The sequence below is a fragment of the Antechinus flavipes genome, chromosome 4, assembly GCF_016432865.1.
Source record: "Antechinus flavipes isolate AdamAnt ecotype Samford, QLD, Australia chromosome 4, AdamAnt_v2, whole genome shotgun sequence".
Lineage (NCBI taxonomy): Eukaryota > Metazoa > Chordata > Mammalia > Dasyuromorphia > Dasyuridae > Antechinus > Antechinus flavipes.
This window is the reverse complement of record NC_067401.1, coordinates 165,832,964-165,857,674: the sequence shown is the minus strand read 5'-3', so window position 1 is coordinate 165,857,674 and position 24,711 is coordinate 165,832,964. Positions and strand designations below refer to the sequence as shown.

Genomic DNA, 24,711 nt, shown 5'->3' with positions numbered 1-24,711 from the left:
TCTCAATTCCCTGAGCAAGCTCTGCCTTCAATGTGTAACCAGCTCTCTAGAAAAGAGAGCTCTAGTGTTAGAGGCCATGCCCCTCAGAGCTACTTGCCTAATGATTGCTTGTCCTATATAAGTCTGTCTGGGATATGTGTCTCTGTTCCTATTGGTTAACTACGTTCTTCACAAGAGGAGGAGTGGATGGGGGGATTCCCTCCTCCCCCTCTAAAGCAATTCCCGCCAGAATTCCCTTTTAACTGATGGTTTGAACTAAAGAACTGGTTGCAGAGCTAGCAACTTATTAGCCTTTCAAAGGCCCCCAGGGATGCTTTTTAGCCCACCCAATTTTAAGCTATTCCTCTCATTTCATTCAAGGCAGATAACAGCCAGTCAGTCAACAGACATTTATTAAGTGCTTACGATATGCTTAGCACTCTGCTAACAGATGGAATATAAAGATGTTCATAATTTATAAAGGGATCATATTAGTACCTCATTGTAAACATGGTATTTTGTTAAGCACAGCATATGGCAACCTAATAAATACTTGTTGATTGCTTGATTACATCTCTTAAGAAAATATTCTCGTTAAAAGAAAAGAATTTTTTTTTTAAGCACACATTACCTTTTGTGACTTCCATATAACACTATTAATACAGGTTCACAAAGCACTAAAATCCCCAGATTTTTTCTAGATCAACAGCTTTCTAGTCATATATCATCTCTCTATTATCTGTCTAGATGACTATTTTAAACCCAAGGATAAGCTCTCCTTCATGCAGCCCTCAATTATTTTCCTATTTGGTTGTGATCTGCTCTCAGACTTCATGGAAAATTATGTTTTATGCTTTTGTAATTTTTCTTCCCCCCCCCCCCCATCTATGATTTCATCAAAAGAGAAAGTGCCCAAAGGAAAAAAAAACAAATAACTTCCTCTACCATAACTTCTCTCCAACTGTTATTCAGTTGCTTGGGTGATAAGAAGGTCATATCTTGGGTCACATGACTGCATTATATCATTTGTCTCCCTCTAATATTAAATATGGTTTATTTTAGTTTATCTCTGTTGATATTTTATCCTCCTATTAGACTATAAACACTAAAAAGGCAGGGACCATGTCTTAACTAAATTTTATACCTACCACAGACCTCTGCATATAGCTGATGCTTTATATATGCTTAAAGAATTAATGGCATGGGCAGGAGGCCTACAAAATACACTCCACTGAGAAGTGAGCAGACTGGAGAACATAGTACATAGCAAGGTTATGTGAAGATCAACTATGATGGACCTGGCTCTTCTCAGCAATGTGGTGATTCAAGGAAATTCCAAAAAAACTTGGGATGGAAAAATGCCATCTACATCAAGAGAGAGAATGATAGAAATTGAAGGTGAATCATAGCATAGTAGTTTTACCTTTTTGATTTATTGTTTATTTTCAATGATTTTCTCCCTTTTCATCTGATTTTTTTTCTTGTGCAACATGATAAAAATGTAAATATTTAAAATGATTGCATATGTTTAAATTATATTAGATTGCTTTCTGTCTTTGGGGATGGGGGAGGTCAGGGAGAAAAGGAGAATATTTTGAAACCCAAGGTGTTATAAAAATGAATATTGAAAACCATCTTTACATGCATTTAGAAAAACAAAATGCTACTGAGGAAAAAAAAATATTGTCCACTGAACAATGCCATGTTTAGCACAGTGTCTCACACAAATTTCTTGATTTAACTGGATGATTTGAACATACACAAATAATGTTTAAGTTTAAGCCTAGTGGCTTACCATCCCCTCCCCATTTTTACTTGGTTTATGGCCAGACATAATGGTCATTCTCTAAGCAGGAGTCTGTTGACCCAAAAATGCTAGAGACACATAAGCTAAGCCAGTGGTACCGTTGAAAAGAACCCTCCCCCCACAGCGACATATAATTATTCCCCTGGTTTGCACCACCTATTCTCAATTCCAGGAATTACCATTGCTGAAGAAATAAGGAGAGCAAATACGGGAAACGCCCCTTTATCACTAGCTCTGGGCTTTTTTTTTCATTACTAACGCTGGACTTTTGTTATTACACAAACACACAGAGTAACAATAATCAAAACCACTTTGGGCATGCATACACAGTATATGACACTTCTCTCTATCCACCATGTCCAGAGGAATTCTCCAGGCCTTTCCTAAGTCATTATTTATTGACAGGAGTAAAGGTAACTGCTCTTCTTATACAAAAGAAAATCCATCAAGGCACAAATAGTTTCATCTCACACCAAACATCAGTACCCACAAAACAAAGGCAAAATAATGCGTAAATAGAAAAAGCATGCCAGTCAAGAGACATGAGTTCAAATCCTACTATGCTATTTAATGCTTGTGTGACTTAAACAGTTCAGTGTGATACAGTAGAGAGAATCCTGGGTTCAAGTGCCGCTGGCCCACTATTTCTAGAGTCAGAAAGACCTGGCTTAGAATCCTTGTCTTTAATACTTTAATAAGCTTTCTAAACTTCAGCTTCCAATCTTTCCAAGGAAGACAAAGATACTTACAGCACCAATCTCACCAATTAGTTATGAGGTACAAATAAGGCAACACATATAAAGCAAAATTCACAAACTTCACAATGCAATATTAATATCAGCTATCATGATCCCATGATATTAACAGAAACCAGAAGTGAAATGCAGAGGGTAGAGCTGAAATCACTCCCCATCCCCCACCTAGGTCTTTTGCACAGTCAATAGAATCTGAGAATTTTTTAAAAATGTCCCTCTTATAAAAAACTTTTATTTTTTATTTTTTTGGCAAAGCAGTTGGGGTTAAGTGACTTGTCCAGAGTCACAAGCTAGAACATGTTAAATGTCTGAGGAAGGATTTGAACTCGGGTCCTCCTACCCCATGTAGCTGCCCCCCACCCCAAATCTTTACCTTTATTTGGCTTGAATGGACACCCTGGGTACATTCTAAGCATCATTCTGTTGACCATCTAAGGTAGAAGAACCTCAGAAGTACAGTAAAGGTTGGCTTTTGGAGCAAGATCCCTGCAACCCTATTATTTTAAGCAGATAGACCACCCAATGAGAAGGAAGCAATGACTAATTATCTGTTTTGCACTAATTACAAAGCCAAACAGGAGATGACCTGGAAGCAGCCCAGAAGCTAGTGGAGACACCCCAGCTCTCAGTTCCTTCTCCCGGATTCTCTAACCGGGAAGGGGTCCTCAAACTACGGTCTGCAGGCCAGATGCGGCAGCTGAGAACTAGTATCCCCCTCACCCAGGGTTATGAAGTTTCTTTATTTAAAGGCCCACAAAACAAAGTTTTTGTTTTTACTATAGTCCGGCCCTCCAACAGTCTGAGGGACAGTGAAGTGGCCCCCTATTTAAAAAGTTTGAGGACCCCAAAAGGAACCAGCCAACCCAGCAGCCTCCACTCAGGTGAGCAGCGTGCTCAGGGAAAGGGGGTGGGGTTGGGGGGGGGAGAGGGATGGCAGGGGATCAGAAGTCGAGGAGGAACTTCTCTCTGCTCAGTCACTCTCGGACACACAACCGCCAAACCCAAGGTGATGCAAACAGGATTTCAATTCAGGAAGGAACTCCTGCAACTCAGGCCAGCATTTCTGCTGAGTTAGAGCACGGCCAGGACAAACAGAATTAAAAACAATAATACTTTATTTCCAGAGATCACCATTCCATTCTGGGACTTCAGAGAATGATAGAATCTCAGAGTTAGAATCAACCTTAAAGGTCACCCAGTCCAGTCTCCCAAACCCTAGGCAGGAAATCCCTAATAATAATGATGATGATGATGGCGCCCAGGGAGGGCCAAGCACTGTGCTAAGCATTTTACAAACCTTATCTTATTTGATCCTCACAACAACCCTGGGAGATAGGGGTTATTCTTAGTCCCATTCTACTTTTGAGGATTATGAACTATCCCAGGTTAAGTGATTTGTCGGGGATCAGAAAGAGTCTTCCTGACTCCAGGCCCTGGGTTTTACCCTTTACACCATCACCCATCCTCCTCTTGAATGCTTGCAGTGAAGAGAAGCTCACTACTCAAAAACTCTACTGTTGGATAAATATGATCATTAGAATTTTTTTTTTTAATATTAAGATTTCTTTTAGCTAGGCAGCTAGGGGCAGGATGAATAGAACATGGGACTTGGAATCAAGAAGATGATAAGAGTTAGAATCCTTCAGATACTTACTAGCTTAGTGACCTTAGGGCAAGTCTCATATGTTATCTCAGTTTCCTCCTCTAGAAAATGAGAATAATAATGGAGTCTATCTCACAAGGTAGTCAGGGAGGATTAAATGAGATAACATATATATATATATATATAGCATTTATGTAGGAATATATATATATATAGCATTTATGTAGGAATATATATATATGCATATATATTCCTACATAAATGCAATTATCACTATTATTCTGAGGCAAAATCTGCTTTTTATTCCCCTATTTTAAGTCTGTTCCTGGGGACCACTAAGAATATAAGAAAATTCACATTTACATAGCACTTTAAGAACAACAAAGCATCTTAAACTCATTTGATCTCAGAATCCCTGTAAATACATACTAGTAATGTTTTTCACAATGAGGAAATTGAGGCTTCTGGTGTTTAAGTGACCTGACCAGAATCACCCACCTAATAAGTGGCAGACCAAGATTGGAACCCTAGTTTTCCTTGGGACTCCAAGTCCTGTTTTCTATTCTATTCACTCTACTACCCTGTCTCTTGATTCACTGAATCCTTCTTCCATCAGAAGACCCTGCAAAAATCTGAAGACAAGCACTCGTGTCCCTGCTAAGGCCCCTCTTCTTCTGAGATGTCTCCTAAAAATGCAGTACCCCTGAATCTCAAGCCATCACCAGTCATCCTGATTTGGGTCTTCCCGCTGGATTTTGATGATTCTAGAAGAGAGTGAGGCTGATGACTTTGTGCCTCACTTAAATCCAATTAATGTGCAAGTCAATATGCATTACCATGATTCACTGTTCCTCTTCAAAAATGAAGGACAAATACCACCATCAACAACCAGAACTGGATGTAACATTGAAGATATTATCTCACTACAGCACAGCACACTGAGACCATTACACCTCCTCTGGCCTGGACAGAATGCTTCTTGTCACTGTTTGCAGTAGTTGTCCCCCTCCTCTCATTTCATACTATTATATTAAGTTGCAGACATTAAAATCCTCAGATCTTTTTTTTTTTTCTCTCATGAACCTCAACTACAGGAAGCAAAAAGTCATTCTCTCCCACTCTACAGATGGCCCAATGAGGATGTAAGAAATAAGAAAAGTAACAGAATCAGAAGGAAACCCTAGACTCTGAGTTTCTAGATGGAAAGTTTCTTCCGGCTTACTTATGACAGAGAAATCCCTGTGGTATAAAGTTTAGTGTATAGTACAGAGTAGCTTTTCCACTACACCTTGATGAATCAGGAGAGTGTTCTGGGGAAGAAAGGATTGAAGGGGGCAGGGTATCACTTCAAAATTCTGTTTGGGAATCCAGAATTCAAGTAGATTTCTTTAATAATCTCACATATTCACAAATCAGACTAGTACAATGGAGCTTTAGCTACCCTAAATATCTGTATGCCCACCTATTCTCAATCTATGTAATCAAAGGGGTAGGCGGGGCGGGGGAGAAGCATCTAAAGGTAAATTTCAGATATAACCACCAATCAAAACCCGAGAACTAAAATTATGCATTAAAAACCCAGCAATACACTGGTACAGTTGGTACAGTGTTAGCATGTGATAGATGCCAGTTTTGTGAGGTGTGCAATTATGCCACCCAAGAGAGTAAAATTACGAGAAATTAACACACAAGGTTTGAACCAGCTGGGAAGCATCTTGGCAGGACTAGGAGACAGCAGTCTAAAATAAGTGAGCATTTTCCCTCCTAGCCCACCCCTTGCAACCATCATTCATGGGAACAACTTTTGTAGAGACAGCCCACCATCCCCAACACCATCTGCAGACCAGCAACCATCAATGGGGCAGTTAATCCCAAAAGTCAAAGGAATTGCATCATTTCCCAATCCAACCTGCCTCTAGCCAAGGGACCTACTCCAGAAGCAAGTCCTGGTAGAGACTCAACCTGGTTAATTCCCTTGGCAGATGCCTCTGCAGCAGTCATAGTTGTGGAAGATGTGGAAGACTTAAGAAACTGCCTCCCTCCTTCCTTCTTTCCCTCTCTCCTTCCCTCCCTTTCTCTCTCCTTCTCTCCCTAACTTCCTTCCCCCTGTCCCTCCCTCCTTCTCTCTGTCCCTCTGTCTGTCCTTCCCTTCCTCTCTTCCTTCCTCCCTTTCTCCCTCCTTCTCTTCTTCCTTTCCTCTCTTCCTCCTTCCCTTTCTCCCCCCTCCCTCCCTCTCTTTCTCTTTCTTTCTTTCTCTCCCTTTCTCTCCCCACCCTCTCTCTCATACACATACCTACCAAGTCCTTGGGATTATTCATTATCTGAAATGGACATGATGTTATCAATAGAAATGATGTAAAAAAGATTCACATCCATACAGCCTGCTCCTACATCCTAACCTTTCATCAGCCCTGCAAGTAAGCCTCTCAGATGGTGTTCCCCCTTATTGGAATCTCAGCTTCTAAGCAATATTTGCTTCTCTATTGTATCTCCAATGTGTAGTACTGTGTTTTGTGCATGGTAAACAGTTAATTAACAAAAGGTTATTCATTAATAAATTGGTTTTCCCCTTCCTTTCTTCCTACACACAAAGCTTTTAGTAAAATAAAAAAAAAACAAATAAAACATCTTTACAATCAGTAAGAGATGAGGAAGAGGCAGGCCAATTGCAGCTTCATAGTATGGAATAACAGATGAACAACCTGCCCCTTGTACTGGTAACCTCAAAAAATGAAAATGGTCAGAAGAACACTCTATAGCATGTAGGTGAAATCCTCTATGGAGGAATTTATAGAAGAACAAGGGTCAAAAGCCCCACAGGCTGTGAAGGCATAGGATTATAGATTACAGAATCAAACATTTAGAATTAAAAAGGACCTTAGAGGATATCTAGTTCAATCCCTTCCTTTTATAGGGAAGCCCAGACTAAGAAGTTTGTCCAGGATCATTTAAGTAGGACATGACTAAGGAAGGAATTGAAGTCAGGTCCTCTGAATCCAAAGCAAACATTCTTTCCATTGTACCACACTGTGCTGATATTCAGCCCATCCTAATGAGATGTTTCGATCTAAGGAATCATTGATATTTCATGTCATGATACACCATGAGAATGGAGTCTCATGAAGAAAGAAGCTCTTTTTCAGGTACAGGAAAGGAGAAAAGCTTAGGTACTTCCTCCCACAATCTGCCCTCTGAAGCCTATTTCCACCCTCCCTCCACTCTGCTTCCACTGAGTCTTTGCTCTCACCTTATCATTTTGCCTCCAAGTCCATTCATCTTCCCGCTTGTCTTTGTGGGAACAGGACACAGACAGGCATTGTGTTGTAATGTACTGTCCCTTTAAGGTTTGTTCCTGAGTTAAGCCTGCTCAGAATTCTAAGAAAAACAGTAGACAGTTGCTGGGAGTTACACTCTGAGAGTTCTTAGCCAAGCAGTTGCTGAGTTTTGAATATGATAAGTTATTATAAACTAGGGAGATAAGGACCACAAAACTGGCATGATTACAGGACAAATGTAATTTATCCGATTATAATCTGCCCCCAGAAAGAGAAGAAAAGGGAAGAAAAGGAGAAAGGACAGATTTCAGAACTGAGTCAGCCAAGCCTGAAACTGGAAATAATGGATTCTATAGTTGCTTTTGAGAAAAAAAATCTAGCAGAGAAGAGGAACAAGTTGGGAGCAGAGAACAAGAGAAATCACTGAGAGGTTGGCAGAGATGTTATATCTAACACACAGTGGATAATAATAATAGCTACTTATTAAATAGTATTTATGTTAACTTATTTGCTAATGATAAGAGGAAACTGAGGAAACACTTGCCCATTGTCATGCAGCTAGTAAGTCTGTAAGGCAGGATTTGAACTCCTGTTGCTGACCTCAAAGTCCAGCATTCTATTTATGCATGGCTGCCTGATCTCTACTCAGCAGTAGAAGGATTCATGCAACAAAAGAAGCTAAATTCATTGAGGAACTTTTACAGAGAGTTGCTGAAACAGAAAGAAGATACCTAAGGTTCCACTCCCAGAGTTGTAAGTAACTCTGAACACAATGGTTTTCCTCATTCGTGAGCCTCCTCGACAGATCTCTGTAAATGTGTGCCCATTCTAATTTATAGATACTGAGTGCATTGATACAAGAGTGTAAACCAAGGTTTATGTGTAGACTGTGACTTATTTATTATTTATACTTTTGATTTAAGATCAACTATTATTATTACTTTTGTGTTATTAAGTGAATGGTTTTGTTTAAAATTTAAAGTGTCATTACTGTGAATAGCTGATTGAGTTAAAAAAATGCATTAGAGGGGCAGGGCATCAGGAACAAGAGGGATAAGTAGGAAGGGTCAATTTCCCATGAATGAGGTAGTCCCTGGTGCCTTGAGATAATCTGAATGGATCAGACTGCTTGACTTCTTGGGGTGGGGGAATGAAAGGAAGAGAGAAAAATTTCGAACTCAAAATCTTAATAAAATGAATGTTTAAACTTATCTTCACATATACATGAAAAAACCCTATTAAAAATTAATCTGAGTGAAACTGTAGTTGTATGGGAAACTAGATTTGTTGGTGTAAGCTGAAATGAACAACCCAATGAACCACAAGAATAAGTAGGCATCCGCAAGCCCAGGTAGGAAGGATGCAGTGCTGCCATGTGGGAGCTCACCCCATAGACCATATTTACATTGCTAACATATATATGCATGGAGTACATCATAGCCCCTCAGTGGGCACACTGAATCTCCTGCAATTGCTGTGTTATTCTATTTAAGAATAGAACTCTTGCAACTCTCCATTGAAGGTGATGGCATGAAAAGTTACAGGTTTTGTGATATGTACTCCAAAAAAGATCTAAAAATGGCACCAGGCCAAATAATCAGGAGTCCAAAGAAAAACTACAGCATGTGTTCAACCAGGACAAAAATGTACTCTCCAAAAACCAAATAGCTAAAAGCCTGTAGGATCACTCCACCAAAAAGAGAAGATTGTTCAAGGGCACCTGAAGCCTACAAAGCTGGGGTGGCAGGAAAGCCAGAGCATGGGAGCTCAGAAACATGCAAGGTTCTGAATGCAAATTTGAAGACTTGAGTGACAACATTCTCAACAGGAGGATAAATAACTTAGAACAGAAGACAGAAAACCTTATCGAAGTTACAGATTCCCCGGAAATTAGGATGGAAGAAACCTAATACTAATTCTATAGGACAAGAAATAATAGAATAAAATTAAAAGACTGAAAAATAAAATGTAAAGTGTCCATCAAAAGACTGACCTTGAAAGCAAGTAATAAAGCGATAACTGAAAATTGAAAACTGAACAAACTATCACAAATGAAATCTTCCCAGTTCTAGAACCAAAGACTGAAGTGAAAATAGAAAACATTTATCACCTCTAAAGGAAAATTCAAAAAAATGAAAACTCGCAGAAATATTGCAGGAAAAAAAATCTATAGAGTTTCTAATAAAAAAATTAAAAAAAAAAAAAAAACCACTGCAAGAAGTCACAAAGTTCAAGTACCAAGGAACTCACAGTCAGAATTACACAAGATTTAGAAGTCATGACTATAAAGCAAAGAAAATTCTGGAATTTAACCTTCAAAAATACAAAAGAGAGAGGTTTACAACCAAAAATAGCAATCTGCCAGATTGAACATAATGAGAAAATGAAACTCTAAAGGTATAGACTTTCAAGCATTCTTTATTAAAAGATCTGAATACAGCAGAGATATTGAATATATTATATAGTTATATAAATATATGCATAATTATGAGGCCTTAAACAATCATGAAGTGCTTATATTCCAATAAGAGGAAAAGAGATCTCTCATCAAAACCCTAATATCTTTTAAGAGTCACAGAGGGAGATAAATAAAAGAGTCTAATGGTTGTCTTGTTTTGATGGTCTTGAGAGGAAAGAAAAAGGAGGGGGAAAAGCAATAGGCAAAAATGAAGAAAGTGAGACTATTTCTCATAATTGGGACAGCTTAGAACAAGGCTACAGAAAGATAAAGGGATGCAGGTGGCCAGTAATACTATGAATCTCTTCTCTAAATCAAACAAAGGAGGATTGAGCATAAATACAAATGCATGCACATGTGTGCACCCACACACACACAGTTTGTTGCAGAAATACATTAAATTCAAATAGGGATAGAAGGATAGCTCAGACTTCAAGGAAGGAATAAAGTTAGAAAAAGAACAGATACAAGCAAATCAAATCTCAGAGGACTTAGGGAAGGAAAAATAAGATCTAGTGAATAGGGTCTGGAAAAGGAAAGCAAAGAGGGATCATGATTTGGATCAAATATAGATCAACAGTATTGATAACATTTCTCATTCTTTATAATAAAAGAGGGTTTGGGGATAGAGTATAAGATCTATTGGGAATAAAATACACAATTTATAATCATATCCATGAACATGAATGGAATAAATTTACCCACAGAAGGTAAGAAGGAAGCAAAATAGATTAGTAAGGAGAATCCAATACATTTTTAAATGAACACACACTTGAAACAAAGATTCACAGAGTTAAAATGTGAAGCTGGAAGAATTTATACTTCAAGCATATAAAAAAGGGGAATAGCAATCATGATTTTGGACAAGGTTACAGGAAAAATAGGCATGAATAAAAGGGAAAAGTTTTGTATGCATGGAAGCATATTAAAAACCTTTTACAGTTTCTTCTAGTCTAAAAACACTTTCCAAACTTGGCCAGGTAGGCAGTACAAGAACAAAAGGGTGTCCTTAAGGAAACCATTAATAATGAAATTTAAAACTCAGGACAAAAATTATCTCTTGTCAAGTTAAAATGACTGCCTTGACTCTGTTGGCCAAAGGCCCACCTAAAGAAAGTGCCCTTTTTTAATTAAAAAGGGATTTAGATATTGCTGCCAGGAAGGAGAGTCTTCCAGTCATTGAAAGGAGTGGTCACTGCTTTATTTGAATCAGCTCTACTTGAAGATTAAGTAACTATTCTGGAAGATTAACCCAACTATTTTTAAAAATATACCTTTTAAGTTCAAGATCTGTAAATGTTACTTCAAATTTCCTTGGGATAAAGAGATGTCATAAAGGGATTATGCCAATTTAGGCATTTCTTTCCCCTAGAATTGCTTGTAATTAGAATAATGTTAAATGTTTTTTGCAGCTATGCATTTAAAAAGTATAATATTGATATTTTTTTGAAATGCTTAAAAGACATCATAGGAAATGAAATGGTATCAATACTAGCTAGATACACCCGTATGTATGGGTATACACACATACACATATATTCATATATGTGGATTGAATGTGACTGTATCTAAATAACTGAAAGAAAAGGTCATTAAATTATAGAGAGAAATAAACAGCTAAACCCTAATAGTTGCAGACCTCAATATGCTCTTTTCAGACCTGGAAAAAACTAACCAAAAAAAGATAAACAGATAAGGATCTAAATAGATTTTAGAAAAGCTAAAAAAAAAAATTATTGAATAGAAAGTGAAAGGAATATAGAGAAAGATTTAGATCTATATCTGGATATATTTATATATAGATATGTATTTCTCATATAAGTATGACACTTCTACAGAGACTGATTATGTGCTAACATAACAACTTCAAATGGAATACAGAAAAATAAGGATATTAATTACATCTTTTAGTGAGTACAACTAAAATTATACTCAATAAAGAGTCACTAAAGAAAGCATTAAAACTTAACAGGACATGAAATAATTTGAACCAAAAAAAATGATGAGTCAAAGAAGAAAGGTTTCTAAAAGTCAATTTGGTCATTTCATCCCTGAAATGACAATGATTAGACAACATACCAAAACTTGTGAAAAACACAAAGCAATTATTATGGGAAAATGTCAATATTTTATCAACAAAAGAGAAAAAAATAAATCATTGAATTGTAAATGGAAATAAAAATGCAAGCAAAGCAATAAATTAAAAAACTTCAACTAAACACAAAAATATAATTTAAAAATCAAATGAGAGATTTAAAAAACTGAAAGCAAAAAAAAGTAGCACCATTGATAAAATTAGGACCTATTGTTTTAAAAAAAACTAATAAAACAGATAAACTGTTTCTCAAAAGATAGGAAAAGAAAATAATCAAAAAAAAAAAGGAAAATTCACAATAAATTAAGAAAAATTATTAGAAACTATTCAATTATTTGATAGTAAAACTGGCAATATACATGAGATTGAGAAATATTTATAAAACTAAAAATAGACTATCATAAGAAATAAAAAGCTAACCCAATTTCAGGGAGAAGAAATTTAAAATCATAAATGAATTCCTAAATTATGGATGGAGGGAGACCAGGTTTAAGGTGGATTTATTGGTAATCCTTTAATTTATTCAAAAACAGTTCCCATATTAGCTGTTTGAAGTGCCAGAGGGGAAAAGGGATCCCACCAAATCCTTTCAATGTTACAAATAGATCCTTCATACCTAAACCAGACAAAGAAAAAGCAAACGGAAAAAAAACCACTTTAAACCAATATATCCCTAATGAATAGTAATGTAAAAATACTTAATAAAATATTAGAAAATAGTCTATAACAATATCTTATTTTAAAAGTTGTATAATATGATTAGATGGAAATATAGATGGTTCAATATGGAACTATGGACATAACAGACCACATTAACAACTAAATCAATAACAATTATACAATTAGGTAAAAAAGGACTTTTGACATACTATGATACCCCTTTATGTTAATTAAAATCCTAGTAATGAAGAGCCCTTTGAAGTAATGTGATAAATGATATGAGTCTTAAACTAAGAGCCACTATTATAAGTAATAGAATAACAGTAGAGGTCTTTACAATCATATTAAGGAAAAAGCAAAAATGTCCATTAACAAAACCACTGCTAACTACAGCAATAAGAAAAATAAATTGGGACAATAAAGGCGAGAAGTAAACAAAATCCTTACTTTTTTCAGATTATAAAATGATTTATTTTAAAGAACCCTTGAGATTCAATTAAAACATTCATTGAAACATTTAATAACTTAAACAAAACAATATAAAATAAATTCCCACAAATTGCCAGTCTTTCTATATACAGATTGTTGCAAAAGAGTTTGTATAGTTTTAAGCTATTAAAACTACAGGAAGACTTTGAGGATAAACCACATAAACAACAAAACCCAGCAAAAAGACATAGAAAGGGAGATCTTGGTTCAAAATAATTTATAGACTGTAGAAAATATTGGGGAGTCTACCTACCAAGACATGGACAAAAATTGTAAAATACAATTATAACACATTCTTTTTCAAAACTAAAAGGAGACCTGGATAATTGAATGCTCATGACTGTGATGTGCCAATACAATATAAATTAATTTATTCAATGGCATGTTAAACTACCAAAAAGCTATTTTTTAAAGCAGAAAAAATAATAAAATTTAGAAGTACAAAATGTCAATTTTTGTGAGAAAAGTGGAAAGGAAGGAGGACCTATCAGCATCAGATCTCAAATTGTACCATGAACACTATTCATTAGGATTATTTAGTATCAATTTTTAAAAAAATGAAATCTTAATCATCAGTGAGGCAGATTAGATATACAGCATAAATGAACATAATAGTGTAGTGTTCCATAAACCAAAAGGTTCTTAACTACTATAGAATGATACTCAGTGTTAAACAAAACCTATGGGGAAAATTAGAAAGCAGTGTACAGAAAATAGGTTTAGATCAACATCTCACATAATATACCAGAATAAACTCCAAAAAATACATGATTTAGATATAAAAGGCAGATCAAAAAAGGGATCATTTATAGCAGGGCTTCCTAATTTTTTTTTTACTTCCAACTCCTTTTTGCTTGAGAAATGTTTATGCAACCCTAGATATATAGGTATATAAAATAAGCATATATATCAAACATTTACTGATAAATCACAAATTTATTTTAAAATATGTGCTTGTTTGTTTTTACATAAAGAATTAAATCTTAATGGAATATTTGATACCTTTTACTGTTGCCAAATTTTTTGCAACTCAATATGGGGTTGCAACCCACAGTTGAAGAAGCTTTCTTTATGCAATTATAGATAGCAGAAGGGCTTATGACCGAAATGGAATAGAGGGATCATGAGAGGAATGATTTTGATCAAATAAAATTTAAAAACTTTTTCACAAATAAAATCAGTTCAGCTAAGTTTACAAGGAAAACAATTATGGGTATGAGAAAAACAGAATGAGAAAAAAAAATCTTTGCAAAAAGTTGGGATGTCCAAAATATATAGAAACCCACTTTTTAAAAAAGAAGCAAGGCCATTTCCCAATATGAAGGAGTCAGTTCTCTAAAGTGAAATCTAACCTATAAGCAATTATGTGAAAAATTTCCTAACTACTGAAAATAATAGAAATGCCCTTTATAAAAATTTTGAAGTACTATGTTACATTCATCAGTTTGGCAAAAAAAAAATGAAAAAAAGAAAATATGGGAATTGTTAAAGGGTTTGTGGGAGGTCACTGAAGTAATGTACTCTTGATGGAACTATGTGATATATTAATCATTTTGGAAAGCAATTTGGAATTATATCTAAAAAGTTACTAAACTATGCATACCTCTGATCCAGAAATACCACTGAGGAATATGTTTTCTGTTGTAGTGAACAACTAGAAACTAAGTAGGTACTCATTATTTGAGGAATGGCTGAACAAGCTAAGCTTATATGAATAGAATGAATGATTACCATGTTGTATCGTACAAAATAATGAAACTAATAAATTTAGAGAACATTGAGACAGTTTATATGGCCTCATGAAAGTGAAGCAAACAGTATTAAAAGAAAAATTTATACAATGACTACATTATAAAGAACAAGTTTGAAAGACGCAAGAACTCTAATCAACATAATGACCAAGACTCCTGAGCACCAATAATGAGTCATGCTCCCCTTCTTCTGCCAGAAAGGTGATATGCAGAATTAAACTTTTTTTTTTTGATAAGGGCAATATGTGCATTTGTTTTGTTTAACTATTCTTTGTTATAAGAAAAAAATTTTATTGGGAAGCAAGTAATTAAGGGAATACAAGAGATTGTGATCTCTTCTCCCCCTGAAAAAAAAGGGAGGGAGGGCATTGAAGCACTTTTAAAAATATATACAGCAGACTTTTGATTTGATTTTTCTTGTGCAACATGATAATTGTGGAAATATACTATATTGCATATGTTTAACATATATTGGATTATGGAAGGGGATGAGAGAAAGGAAGGGAGAAGAATTTTGGACAGGGTTTTGCAGGGGTAAATTTTGAAAACTATGCATATGTTTTGAAAATAAAAAGTTTTAATAAAAATTTTTTGTAATTTAAGAAAAAGAAAGCAAGGGAAAAAACCCAAAACAAAAAACAAATTACTGGGCGGCCAGGCTTTCTCTGTTTTCAATTTATGTAGTTGATTTTTTAAAAGTAAGTATGACAGCAATCGCAAGATTATGTGATGATCAATTCCGATGGATGTGGCTCTTTTCAACTGTGAGGTGATTCAAGCCAGTTCTGATGGTCTTAATGATGAAGCAAGCCATTGGCACTCAGAAAGAGAACTATGGGGACTGAGTGTGGATCACAACATAGCATTTTCACTTTTTTATTGCTGTTTGCTTGCTTTTTGGTTTGTTTTTTTTATCTGATTTTTCTTGTGTAGCATGATAATTGTGGAAATATTTATAGAATAATTGCACCTTTTTAACATACATTGGATTACTTGCTGTCTAGGGGAGCGGATGGGGGAAGAGAAGGAAAAAATTTGGAAGACAAGATTTTGCAAGAATATTAAAAATTATCTATGCATATGTTTTGAAAATAAAAAGCTTAAAGATAAAAAATAAGTATGAAATTTTAAAAAAACATATACAGCAGAGTTCTAAGGGAGACACAGACAAGAAAGTTTTAAAATTACTATGGTCTATACATATTTGTGTTTGTATCCATATTATATATAACAAGCTATATGTTACAGATATTTATAATCTTATACTTAATTTTTTTCTGTTCTTTTTTATGGTGGAAATTATTCCAATTTTGGATTAATTTATAAATTTAATGAATCAATATTGTTATAATTAACAGCACAGGTAACTTGTATTATAACAGATCTGTACTTAATATTAAGTAGCATTATTATGCGTAATGTTGGTATTTTTTAGAATAACAAAATATCTTATATACTTATATTTATATATCTTATATACATTATTTTCATATACATATTTTAGTATATATATATGGTGATTATATATATGTATGCATATATATGTTTAAATGGTGACTAAAATATATTCTGTGTATATATATGTATTTATGTGTCTATGTGTATATAAATGTATATACATACCCATATATGTATATGGGTGTGTATATATAAGTAAGCATGTATGTATGTAATCACTACTTAGATTTTCAAGTTAGGAAGGACCCTAGAAAACCCAAGGTGAGAGATGTACAAGAATGATTTGCCCACTCTGAACTCAAATCTAGCACTTGTCCCAAATCACCACAAGGCTTCCCAGAAGTCAGGATGCTTGGGAGGTTCCTTTCCAGCTGTTACCTGGCCAAGAGGTCTGCTCTCAAAATGGAAATACCAAACTTGAGCCTTTAGGAGAAAATGCTTGGAGAGCAAGTACCAATCCTTATGGCTTCTTCCCCATTTTAAGGCCCTGCATTCTCATATACTGACAACAATTCCATCCCATCCTTGATAGATTCCTTCCACTTGCAGTTTAAAAAAAAAAAAAGGGGGAAACTGTCCCATGCATACCTCTTTCCACAGAGAAAACAGGAGGAGGGTGAGGGAGTAGAATCACAAAGGCAGATTTCCCATTTTCAAAACTGCTGAGCTCATCAAATAGCTCTGTAAGCCCAGATAGGACAGGAGACCAGGCAGCTCACTAGCTGCTCTAGCGGAAGGGGCTGCTCTCCAGTCCGAGGAGCCGGTAAGATTTGGGGCTCTGCCGATTACTACTAGAGTGACCTCGGGCAGTCCCTCAACCTCAGCGGGCCTCAGTTTTCTCCTGGGGAAAAATAAGGCGTGGGGTTAGATTACCCCTCAGGTCGCTTTCAGCCCTAAACATCTGGTCTTGAAGTTAAGCTTAGGGGACATCTCGACAAGGAGACCGAGGAAGAAAGACTCCGCGAAACGTGGGGATGGAAGCAGACGTAGCCGCCGCGGCTGGAGAGAGACTATGCGACTCAACCAAGACAACGTCCGCCCTCCCCCTCCGCGCCCCATGCTCCCCGCCAGGGCTGATGTGACTCCATGCGCTACACAGAATAAGACAAGAAAAATACCTTCCTTCCCACAGGCTGCCCTCCTCTCTGCCCATCCTGCCACGGCCTCCGAACGCTTCCCAGTCTGTTCAAGCCTCATGCATTAATTTCTCTTAATTTGCTTTGACAGGGATGCGCACTGTCGTGTAAAATGAAATCATCCTGAAGCACTGGGAGAGAGGGGGAGGGGGGGAGGCAGGGAGGGAAGCGGGAGAAGGGAGGGGGGAGGTCAGGGAAGGGAAGATGGGGGAGGTGCCCCTATAGGAAGGTAGGAAAGGAGGGAGGGAAAGCCAGAGGCTTTGCCAGGTAGAGCAGAGCCCGGAGGGCTTGAGCAGGGGCTGCCCTGATCGATGAGCTCAGCAGGAGCCAAGAGGCCACCCAGCCTCCTCCCGGCACTGCAGTGCAGGGGCCAAGCCAGCCCCGGAGCTGCGGCTCCGCCGTGGTGGCTGTGAGGGCAAAGGGAGAGACAGAGGCTGTGACCCGAAGCCTTAACCAAAGATCACAGGGTTTAGAGCAGGGTTGGGAACCGTCTGCTCAACCCCAGACGTGACAAGTAAGGAAACGGAGGCCCCAAGGTCACAAGGTAGTGACAAAAATTGCTGGCTTTTTTATGAGTCCCTTAGAGTCCAGAAGGTTTTGTATGCTCTTAAACCACCCCCACACACACACATTAGTACTCCACCTGACATCCCTGTCTGTAAAGTTAAATGACTCAACAAGCATTTATTAAGCACTTACTTCATGCAACTAGGCACTGCTGAGCACCGAAGCTACAAAGAAAGGAAAAGACTGAAAGCACCTTTAAGGTGCTTCCATTCTAGTGGGACAGAGAAGATGCCAAAAAATATATACAGCTCTATAATAGTGTAAATGGAAGGTGATCTCTGAGGACAGGCTCCCTGCTGAAGACGAGTCCTCCGTCTGGCTTCTGGAGCCTTTCACCATCTGGCTCCCACTTAACCTTCCAAACTTAGCATATATCACTCCTCACCTGCATGAACCCTGTGGTCCAGCCAAAATGGTGTCCATCACACATGACACTCCACTTGTGGCCTTCCTGCCTAAACACAGCCCCTCCGCGGGCCTCCTCCCTCCCGTGGACCTCTCGCCTTGACTTCTTCCGCGGTGGCTTCCAAGGGCCCCATTCACAAGAGGCCTTTCCTGGTCCCACCCAGCTTTTAGAACGTCCCTTGCAAAATACCTACTTATCTACTTATATACATACATTTACTTTCCCTTCAATAGAACATAAACTCCTGGAGGGTGGAGACTTCCATTTTTATCTTGGTAATCCCCAGTGCCTAGTACTGTATCTGGAACCTATGGCACATAAGTGCCCATAAGATTAAATACCCATAACTCCCACAGCTGGGAGGTGATCAGAGATGGATCTGAACTCAGATCTGCTGAATCCTAAATCCGGTCCTCAGAGGCCTTGCCATATGTTACTCTACTTCCAGGGAGTGGAGCAGAATGCTGGATCCCTACAGATCTGGCTACCTACCTGTGGAAGCAGAGGGGAGGCCAAAGGAAGAATCAGGTATGAGAGAGAAGGATCTGAATCTCTTTTGGTCCGGCCAAAATGGCTTTCTCTCTGTTCCTCTCTTATGACACTGAATCTCCCCCCTTCATGCCTTTGCGCTGGTCAGTCCCAATGTCTGGAATGTAACTTTTCCTCCGTTCAGAATGAATATAATAAAATGTTATTGTAACAGAAGAAATTATGAAGTATTTCAGAGAAATCTGAGAAGGCTCATATGAACTGAGGAGAATAAACTAGGTGAACAATGCATACAATTACAAACACTATAAACAACTTTGAATACTGAAAGAACTCCCAGCAAGACAATGAACAATCATGATTCCAGAGTACAGGTGATAGAACATGGCACTTGCTTTCTAATAGAGGGACTAAGTATAGAATAAGATATACATATGTGTGCATATAGATATGTGTGCATGTATATGTTTATATTCATGTGTGTGTACATTCATACATGTACACACACACACACACACACACACACACATATATATATATATATATATATATATATATATAAAACATAAAACCATTGTGAGAATTTTGGGGGGCCTGGCCAAGCTATTTGTTTTGGTTTTCCCCACTGGTGGGGGCAGGGTAATTAGGAGAGAAAATGTTTTTTTCATTTGAGAAAATTTAATTCAATGTAAAATAAATGCTCCCAAAAAAGATCCAGATTTACAATAAAGACTTTGAAACCTCCTAATTTCCCTTCCCCAACAGTTAATGCCCTCCTTCATACAATACCTTTGTGTATATATATATATATATATATTGTGTGTGTGTGTGTGTGTGTGTGTGTGTGTGTATTCATTATATTATGTGTATGTATTCAGGCAGGCCTAGAGAACCCTTTATTGTCACCATTTCCAAGGTTCCCCCCCATGGGAAAAAAAAGTCTTGGGGGCCCTTATTCCTTTCAAAAAGAACAAGTATTGCACCACACATACACAGCCCTATCTTTTCATCACTGCTAACTGATCCTTCTCTCCAATCATACTGCTAAAACTTGAATTCAGTTCCCTATCACCTTTCATCTAAATTATTGCAATAGTCCTACTTTACATCTTTCATGATTTCAGTCCATCCTCCTCACTGCTGCCAAAGTAATTTTCCTTAACTACAAATCTGACAAGTAAACTCTTCTACTCAACCTATTTTAATGGCTTTCTATTGCCTATAGAACAAAACAAATTTCTCCAATGTTCTCTTCATAACCTGACCCTAATCTATCTTTCCAGCCTTACAGGAGGACATTATTCTCCCTCCAACCTGCCATCTACTCCCATTTCTGTGCCTTTGCACTGAACATCTATCTACACTTTGTGATACCTCAAAAGGTCTCTCTTTTCCTTTATGATATAATTTAAGTATCATTTTCTGCATGAAGCTCTTCCTGATTTCCCCCAACTTTCAGTAATCTCAAACTACTTTTTATTTAAGTTATGTGGACATAAATGTATTAATATCATAATTATAATATATATACACATACATATGTACTTCTTGTCTCCTTCATTAGAATATAAGCTTATAATGAATAGAGATTTTTAATCTTTATAAAACATCCCTCCCCAAACCCTCAAACTCCACCCCCCGCCCCCATGTCTATAACTTACATACTATCCAGAGCACATAGTAGGTGCTTGATAAGTACTTGAGGGGTTGATTTCAGAGAAAGAGAAATAACACAGAAGCCATAGCAATGGGAAATATATCTCTCTTTTCACTTTATACAGACTTGTCTTCCTCTTTCTAATCTAATTCAAAGTTATTTCACATTCTGTGGCCTAGAAGATGAGCCATTGAGTTGTGAAGCAGAAACCTGAGCTTTAGGCACAGCTCCACCATTAACTACCAATGTGACCTTGGGCTTCTTCAGTTTCCTCAGCTGGGGATTGCAACCATCTGTTCTCCATGTCTAAATGGGATGCAAATAGGGGAAAACAAGCTAGAAGGTTGAAAAGTATTTTTGAAAAAAAAAAAAAAAAAAAAGGAAAACATTAACAAAACACAAAGGATACCATCATACTTGAAAGCCTCTTATATCTCATTAACCCTCCTGCTTATGGTTACTTTCCAAAACTCATCTGATCAAAACAGAGTGGCCTATGATAGTTACCCATCCAGTTTAGAAGTAAGCAATGGCTAATATGGTTTTGGTGGGGAGGGTCTGAAGGCATCCTGCTTCATGACAACTTAAACTTGCCACTGCTAAAAGAACTCACGTGCTCTGCAGCTGATGGACACAAAGAAATTCACTAATAACCTTGTTCATGCATGGCAAAATCTACTTTGTTTCCAGTTCACCCATTTCTCTGCCAACGTGGTGCAGTGACCCAGATGTGAGATCTCTGCCACTGACTACTTGTATACTTTTGGACAAGTCTCATCTCCTTTCAGCAAGTCATCAATAAAATGTAAAGGCTGAAGGAGTGGATGTCTAAAGTCCCAGAAGATGTGGAGGTAGAAGGGATCTTAGAATTCACTTCATCTAACCCCCTCATTTTATAGATGAAAAGATAGAGGTTCAGAGAGATTGTTATTTATCTAAAGTCACCCAAGTGTTCAGTGGCAGAGCTGAGATTTAAACATTCTAACAGACTATGAGTCTCTGAGTCCCCTCTACATCAGTCCTATTACTTCCAACATCCCTCTTTGATTCTTGCCACTTAATTGCTTCCATTTCCCTGGCTCAGGGCTGGTCTAGGGAGAGCAGACTCAACGATGTTTATCTTTGGGCAGCTGAACTAAGCAGGCCAAAGGGATAGTTGTGGAAGCCAACATGGATTCCAATCAAGAGGATCTGTTTCTGTAACTCTGCTCCTTACTAGTGTGTCTGAGCAAGTCATTTCACTCCTTAGGGCCTTAGTTTGCTATTCTGTAAAATGAAGATTGAATTAAACATCCTCAAATCCACCTTGTTTAGGCAAATCTTTCCCTCAACAACCAATAGAAAACATCTGAGAGAAATATCCCTTTTTTTTTTTTTTTATCATGCCTTGACTCTGAAATCTGAACCTCATAAGCCAGACCCCTATCACATAGATTACTAAAAGAGAAAAAAAATGGAATTTGGAATTGTAACTATATAAAAAGCATATTTATACAGTAATAAGGATTAGCATTTCAAAGGATTTAGAGTGGAAACAAACTATAGAGAGGTGGATTCCAAACTTGTTTTGATCATGTACCCTTATCAGGAAACATTTTTGAACCCGTACCCCCTCACATATTTATAAATTACATATGTATCACTGCATTAATATGTTATATGCATTACAAATGTAAAGTCCTCTGGCATTTGAAGTTTTACAACTTGACCCTTCAATCTAGCTTTTCAATCTTTTTACACCTTAATTCTTCCACACACACACCCCCATGAGCACGTGCTGGAATCCAGGGACACTGACTGCCTTCCTTGCTGCTCCTAGAACAAAACATTCTATCTCCACTCTGGCCTTTTTTTTTTTTTTTAAACTAACTCTGCCCCTGGGCATCTCCTCCCTTATTTAGGCCTCCTGGTTTCCCTCAAGTCTCAGTTAAAATGTCATCTTCTATGTTTAGTCTTTCCTAATACACCTTGATGTTAGTAAATATCTCTTTCTTGATTATCTCCAGTTTGATGTTAGTAAATATGTCCCTCTTGCTTATCTCTAATTTAACCTGTTACTATCTTGTCTGTTGTCTTCTTGTTATTTCTCCCTCTCAATGTGAGCTCCTTGAAGGCAGGGACCATTCTTTGTCTTTCTTTGTTCTAGCACTTAGTGGTGTCTGACATATATTAGGTGCTTAATAAATGCTAAGGATGAATCAAAGGCCTAGTGAAGGTTTATTGGGTTTTTTGTTTTTAAAATAAATGGGGAAAATCTTGGTATGTTTGAAGACAATAGAGAAGGAAACCATAGGGAGAGGCTGAAGGTTAAAGAAAGGGGATAATTAATGTTGAAATCTGCTAGAGAAAATGGGCAACTATAAGATCAAGAGATAGAGGGACTAGCCTTCTTAAGAAGGAAAAATAAGGTGATTTCATTGTCAGAAAAATGTGAAGAAAAAAAGAGGAGTAAGTGAGAAATAATATCAAGGGGTTAAAGAGAAGAAAAAGTTCAAGTTCAATGCCATCCCTTAACAAATAGGTAAGTCAAGGAAAACAAATTCATTCATTGAATATGTTTGAAAACTCATGTCTTATCCTATTCTTCTACTCATCACCTCTCTGCCAAGAGAGATTCTTTTAAAGACATACTTGATCATTCCATTGATTAGAATTTTTATATCTTTCAGAATGCTTTTTTTAAACATTATTACAAATTAATATGGTTTTCTCACTTTATTGTGCAGTAGTTCAAAGAAGTTTTCCCAAGTTATCTGAATCTACTATATTCACTATTTCTTATGTAATAATTATATTCTATTACATTTATTTGCAGTCAGATCCCAACTATTATAAATATGAAACTCTGTGAAGTCTTTGCATTATTCAAATTCATACTATTCGTTGTTATAATTATATGCAAAATATGGTCATTGGACAGTGAAAATATGCAATGAAAAATGTGAAAATAAAATTTTATCTGTTTCTTAATGTAATATTGAAAAATATAAGAAAAATGAATTTTTGATTCAGGATTATAACAAATTAAGAAAATAATTACAGAAAGCAAAATTTTGAAAATTTTAAATTTACTGAATGTCATATCTGAAAATCATACACTGGTGATCTGACAAAATATCATTTTTGTCATTTAAAATATTTTATCAGCATAGAATGAATTTTCTTTAAATCTTCAAACACTAGAAGGTAGATAGCTTTAGCCATATATTAATGAATTTGTGTGTTCCCATTCTCATACAATGAACCAAGTCTTACTGGATAATTTGAAGCATTATTTAAATCAATAATGCTTTAAATGCAAAGTTGTTGTCTTTGAATTTTTTTAGCAGCAGAATTAAGAATCTGAAAAACAATCTTTAGTCCTCCATGTTCCTTATTTGACCATCAAAAATATGGAAGTGATCAGTGGTTGTAACCTTTTAATTTAAAATCTACTCTACATTATCTATCAATAAAAGTGTTAAGCTATCCTTTGACAATTTAAATCTGGATTTAGTTTTTTTCTTTCTTAGAAATGTAAGTTATATATCTTATAACCAAGATAAAGTCAAAATGGGTTCATGATTTAGACATACAGGATGATACTATAAGTAAATTAGGAAAACAAGGGATAATCTATTGCTTAAGATATGTGGAGAAGAAAGGAATTTATGGCTAAAGAAGAATTAAAGAACATTATGAAATGCAAAATGGATATTTTTGATTACGTTAAATTTGTTTTTGAAAAAACAAAACCAATGCAGCCAAGAATTAAAAGGGAAGCAGAAAACTAGGGGGGAAATTTTTACAATCAAGAGTTCTGATAAAGGCCTCATTTCTACTATTGAGAACTGACTCAAATTTATAAGAATACAAGCCATTCTCCAAATGATAAATGGTCAAAGGATGTAAATACACAATTTTCAGATGAAAAAATTAAAGCCATTTCTAATCATATGAAAAAATGCTCTAATTCACTATTGTTTAGAGAAATGCAAATTAAGACAATTCTGAGGTATCACTACATACCTCTCAGATTGGCTAAGATAAAAGGAAAAGATAATGACGCATGTTGGAGGGAATATGGGAAAATTGGGACACTGATAACATTGTTGGTGGAATTGTGCACTGATCCAACCATTCTGGA

The 24,711-nt window shown here is 36.6% G+C and overlaps 1 protein-coding gene across 5 annotated transcripts in view; it reads right to left on the bottom strand.

Moving 5' to 3' along the window:
* AATK (apoptosis associated tyrosine kinase) overlaps positions 1 to 24,711 on the bottom strand; it is a 207,188-nt gene that overhangs the window by 144,014 nt on the left and 38,463 nt on the right. Inside the window, exon 1 of one of the 5 annotated variants that reach the window (XM_051995394.1) lies at positions 17,449 to 17,593. The exons of the other annotated variants lie outside the window; for them this stretch is intronic. Within the exon in view, the coding sequence (XP_051851354.1) occupies positions 17,449 to 17,527 (79 nt within the window). The 5' untranslated portion in view covers positions 17,528 to 17,593. Of the gene's footprint in view, positions 1 to 17,448; positions 17,594 to 24,711 lie in introns of those variants that run through there. 5 annotated transcript variants of the gene reach the window in all.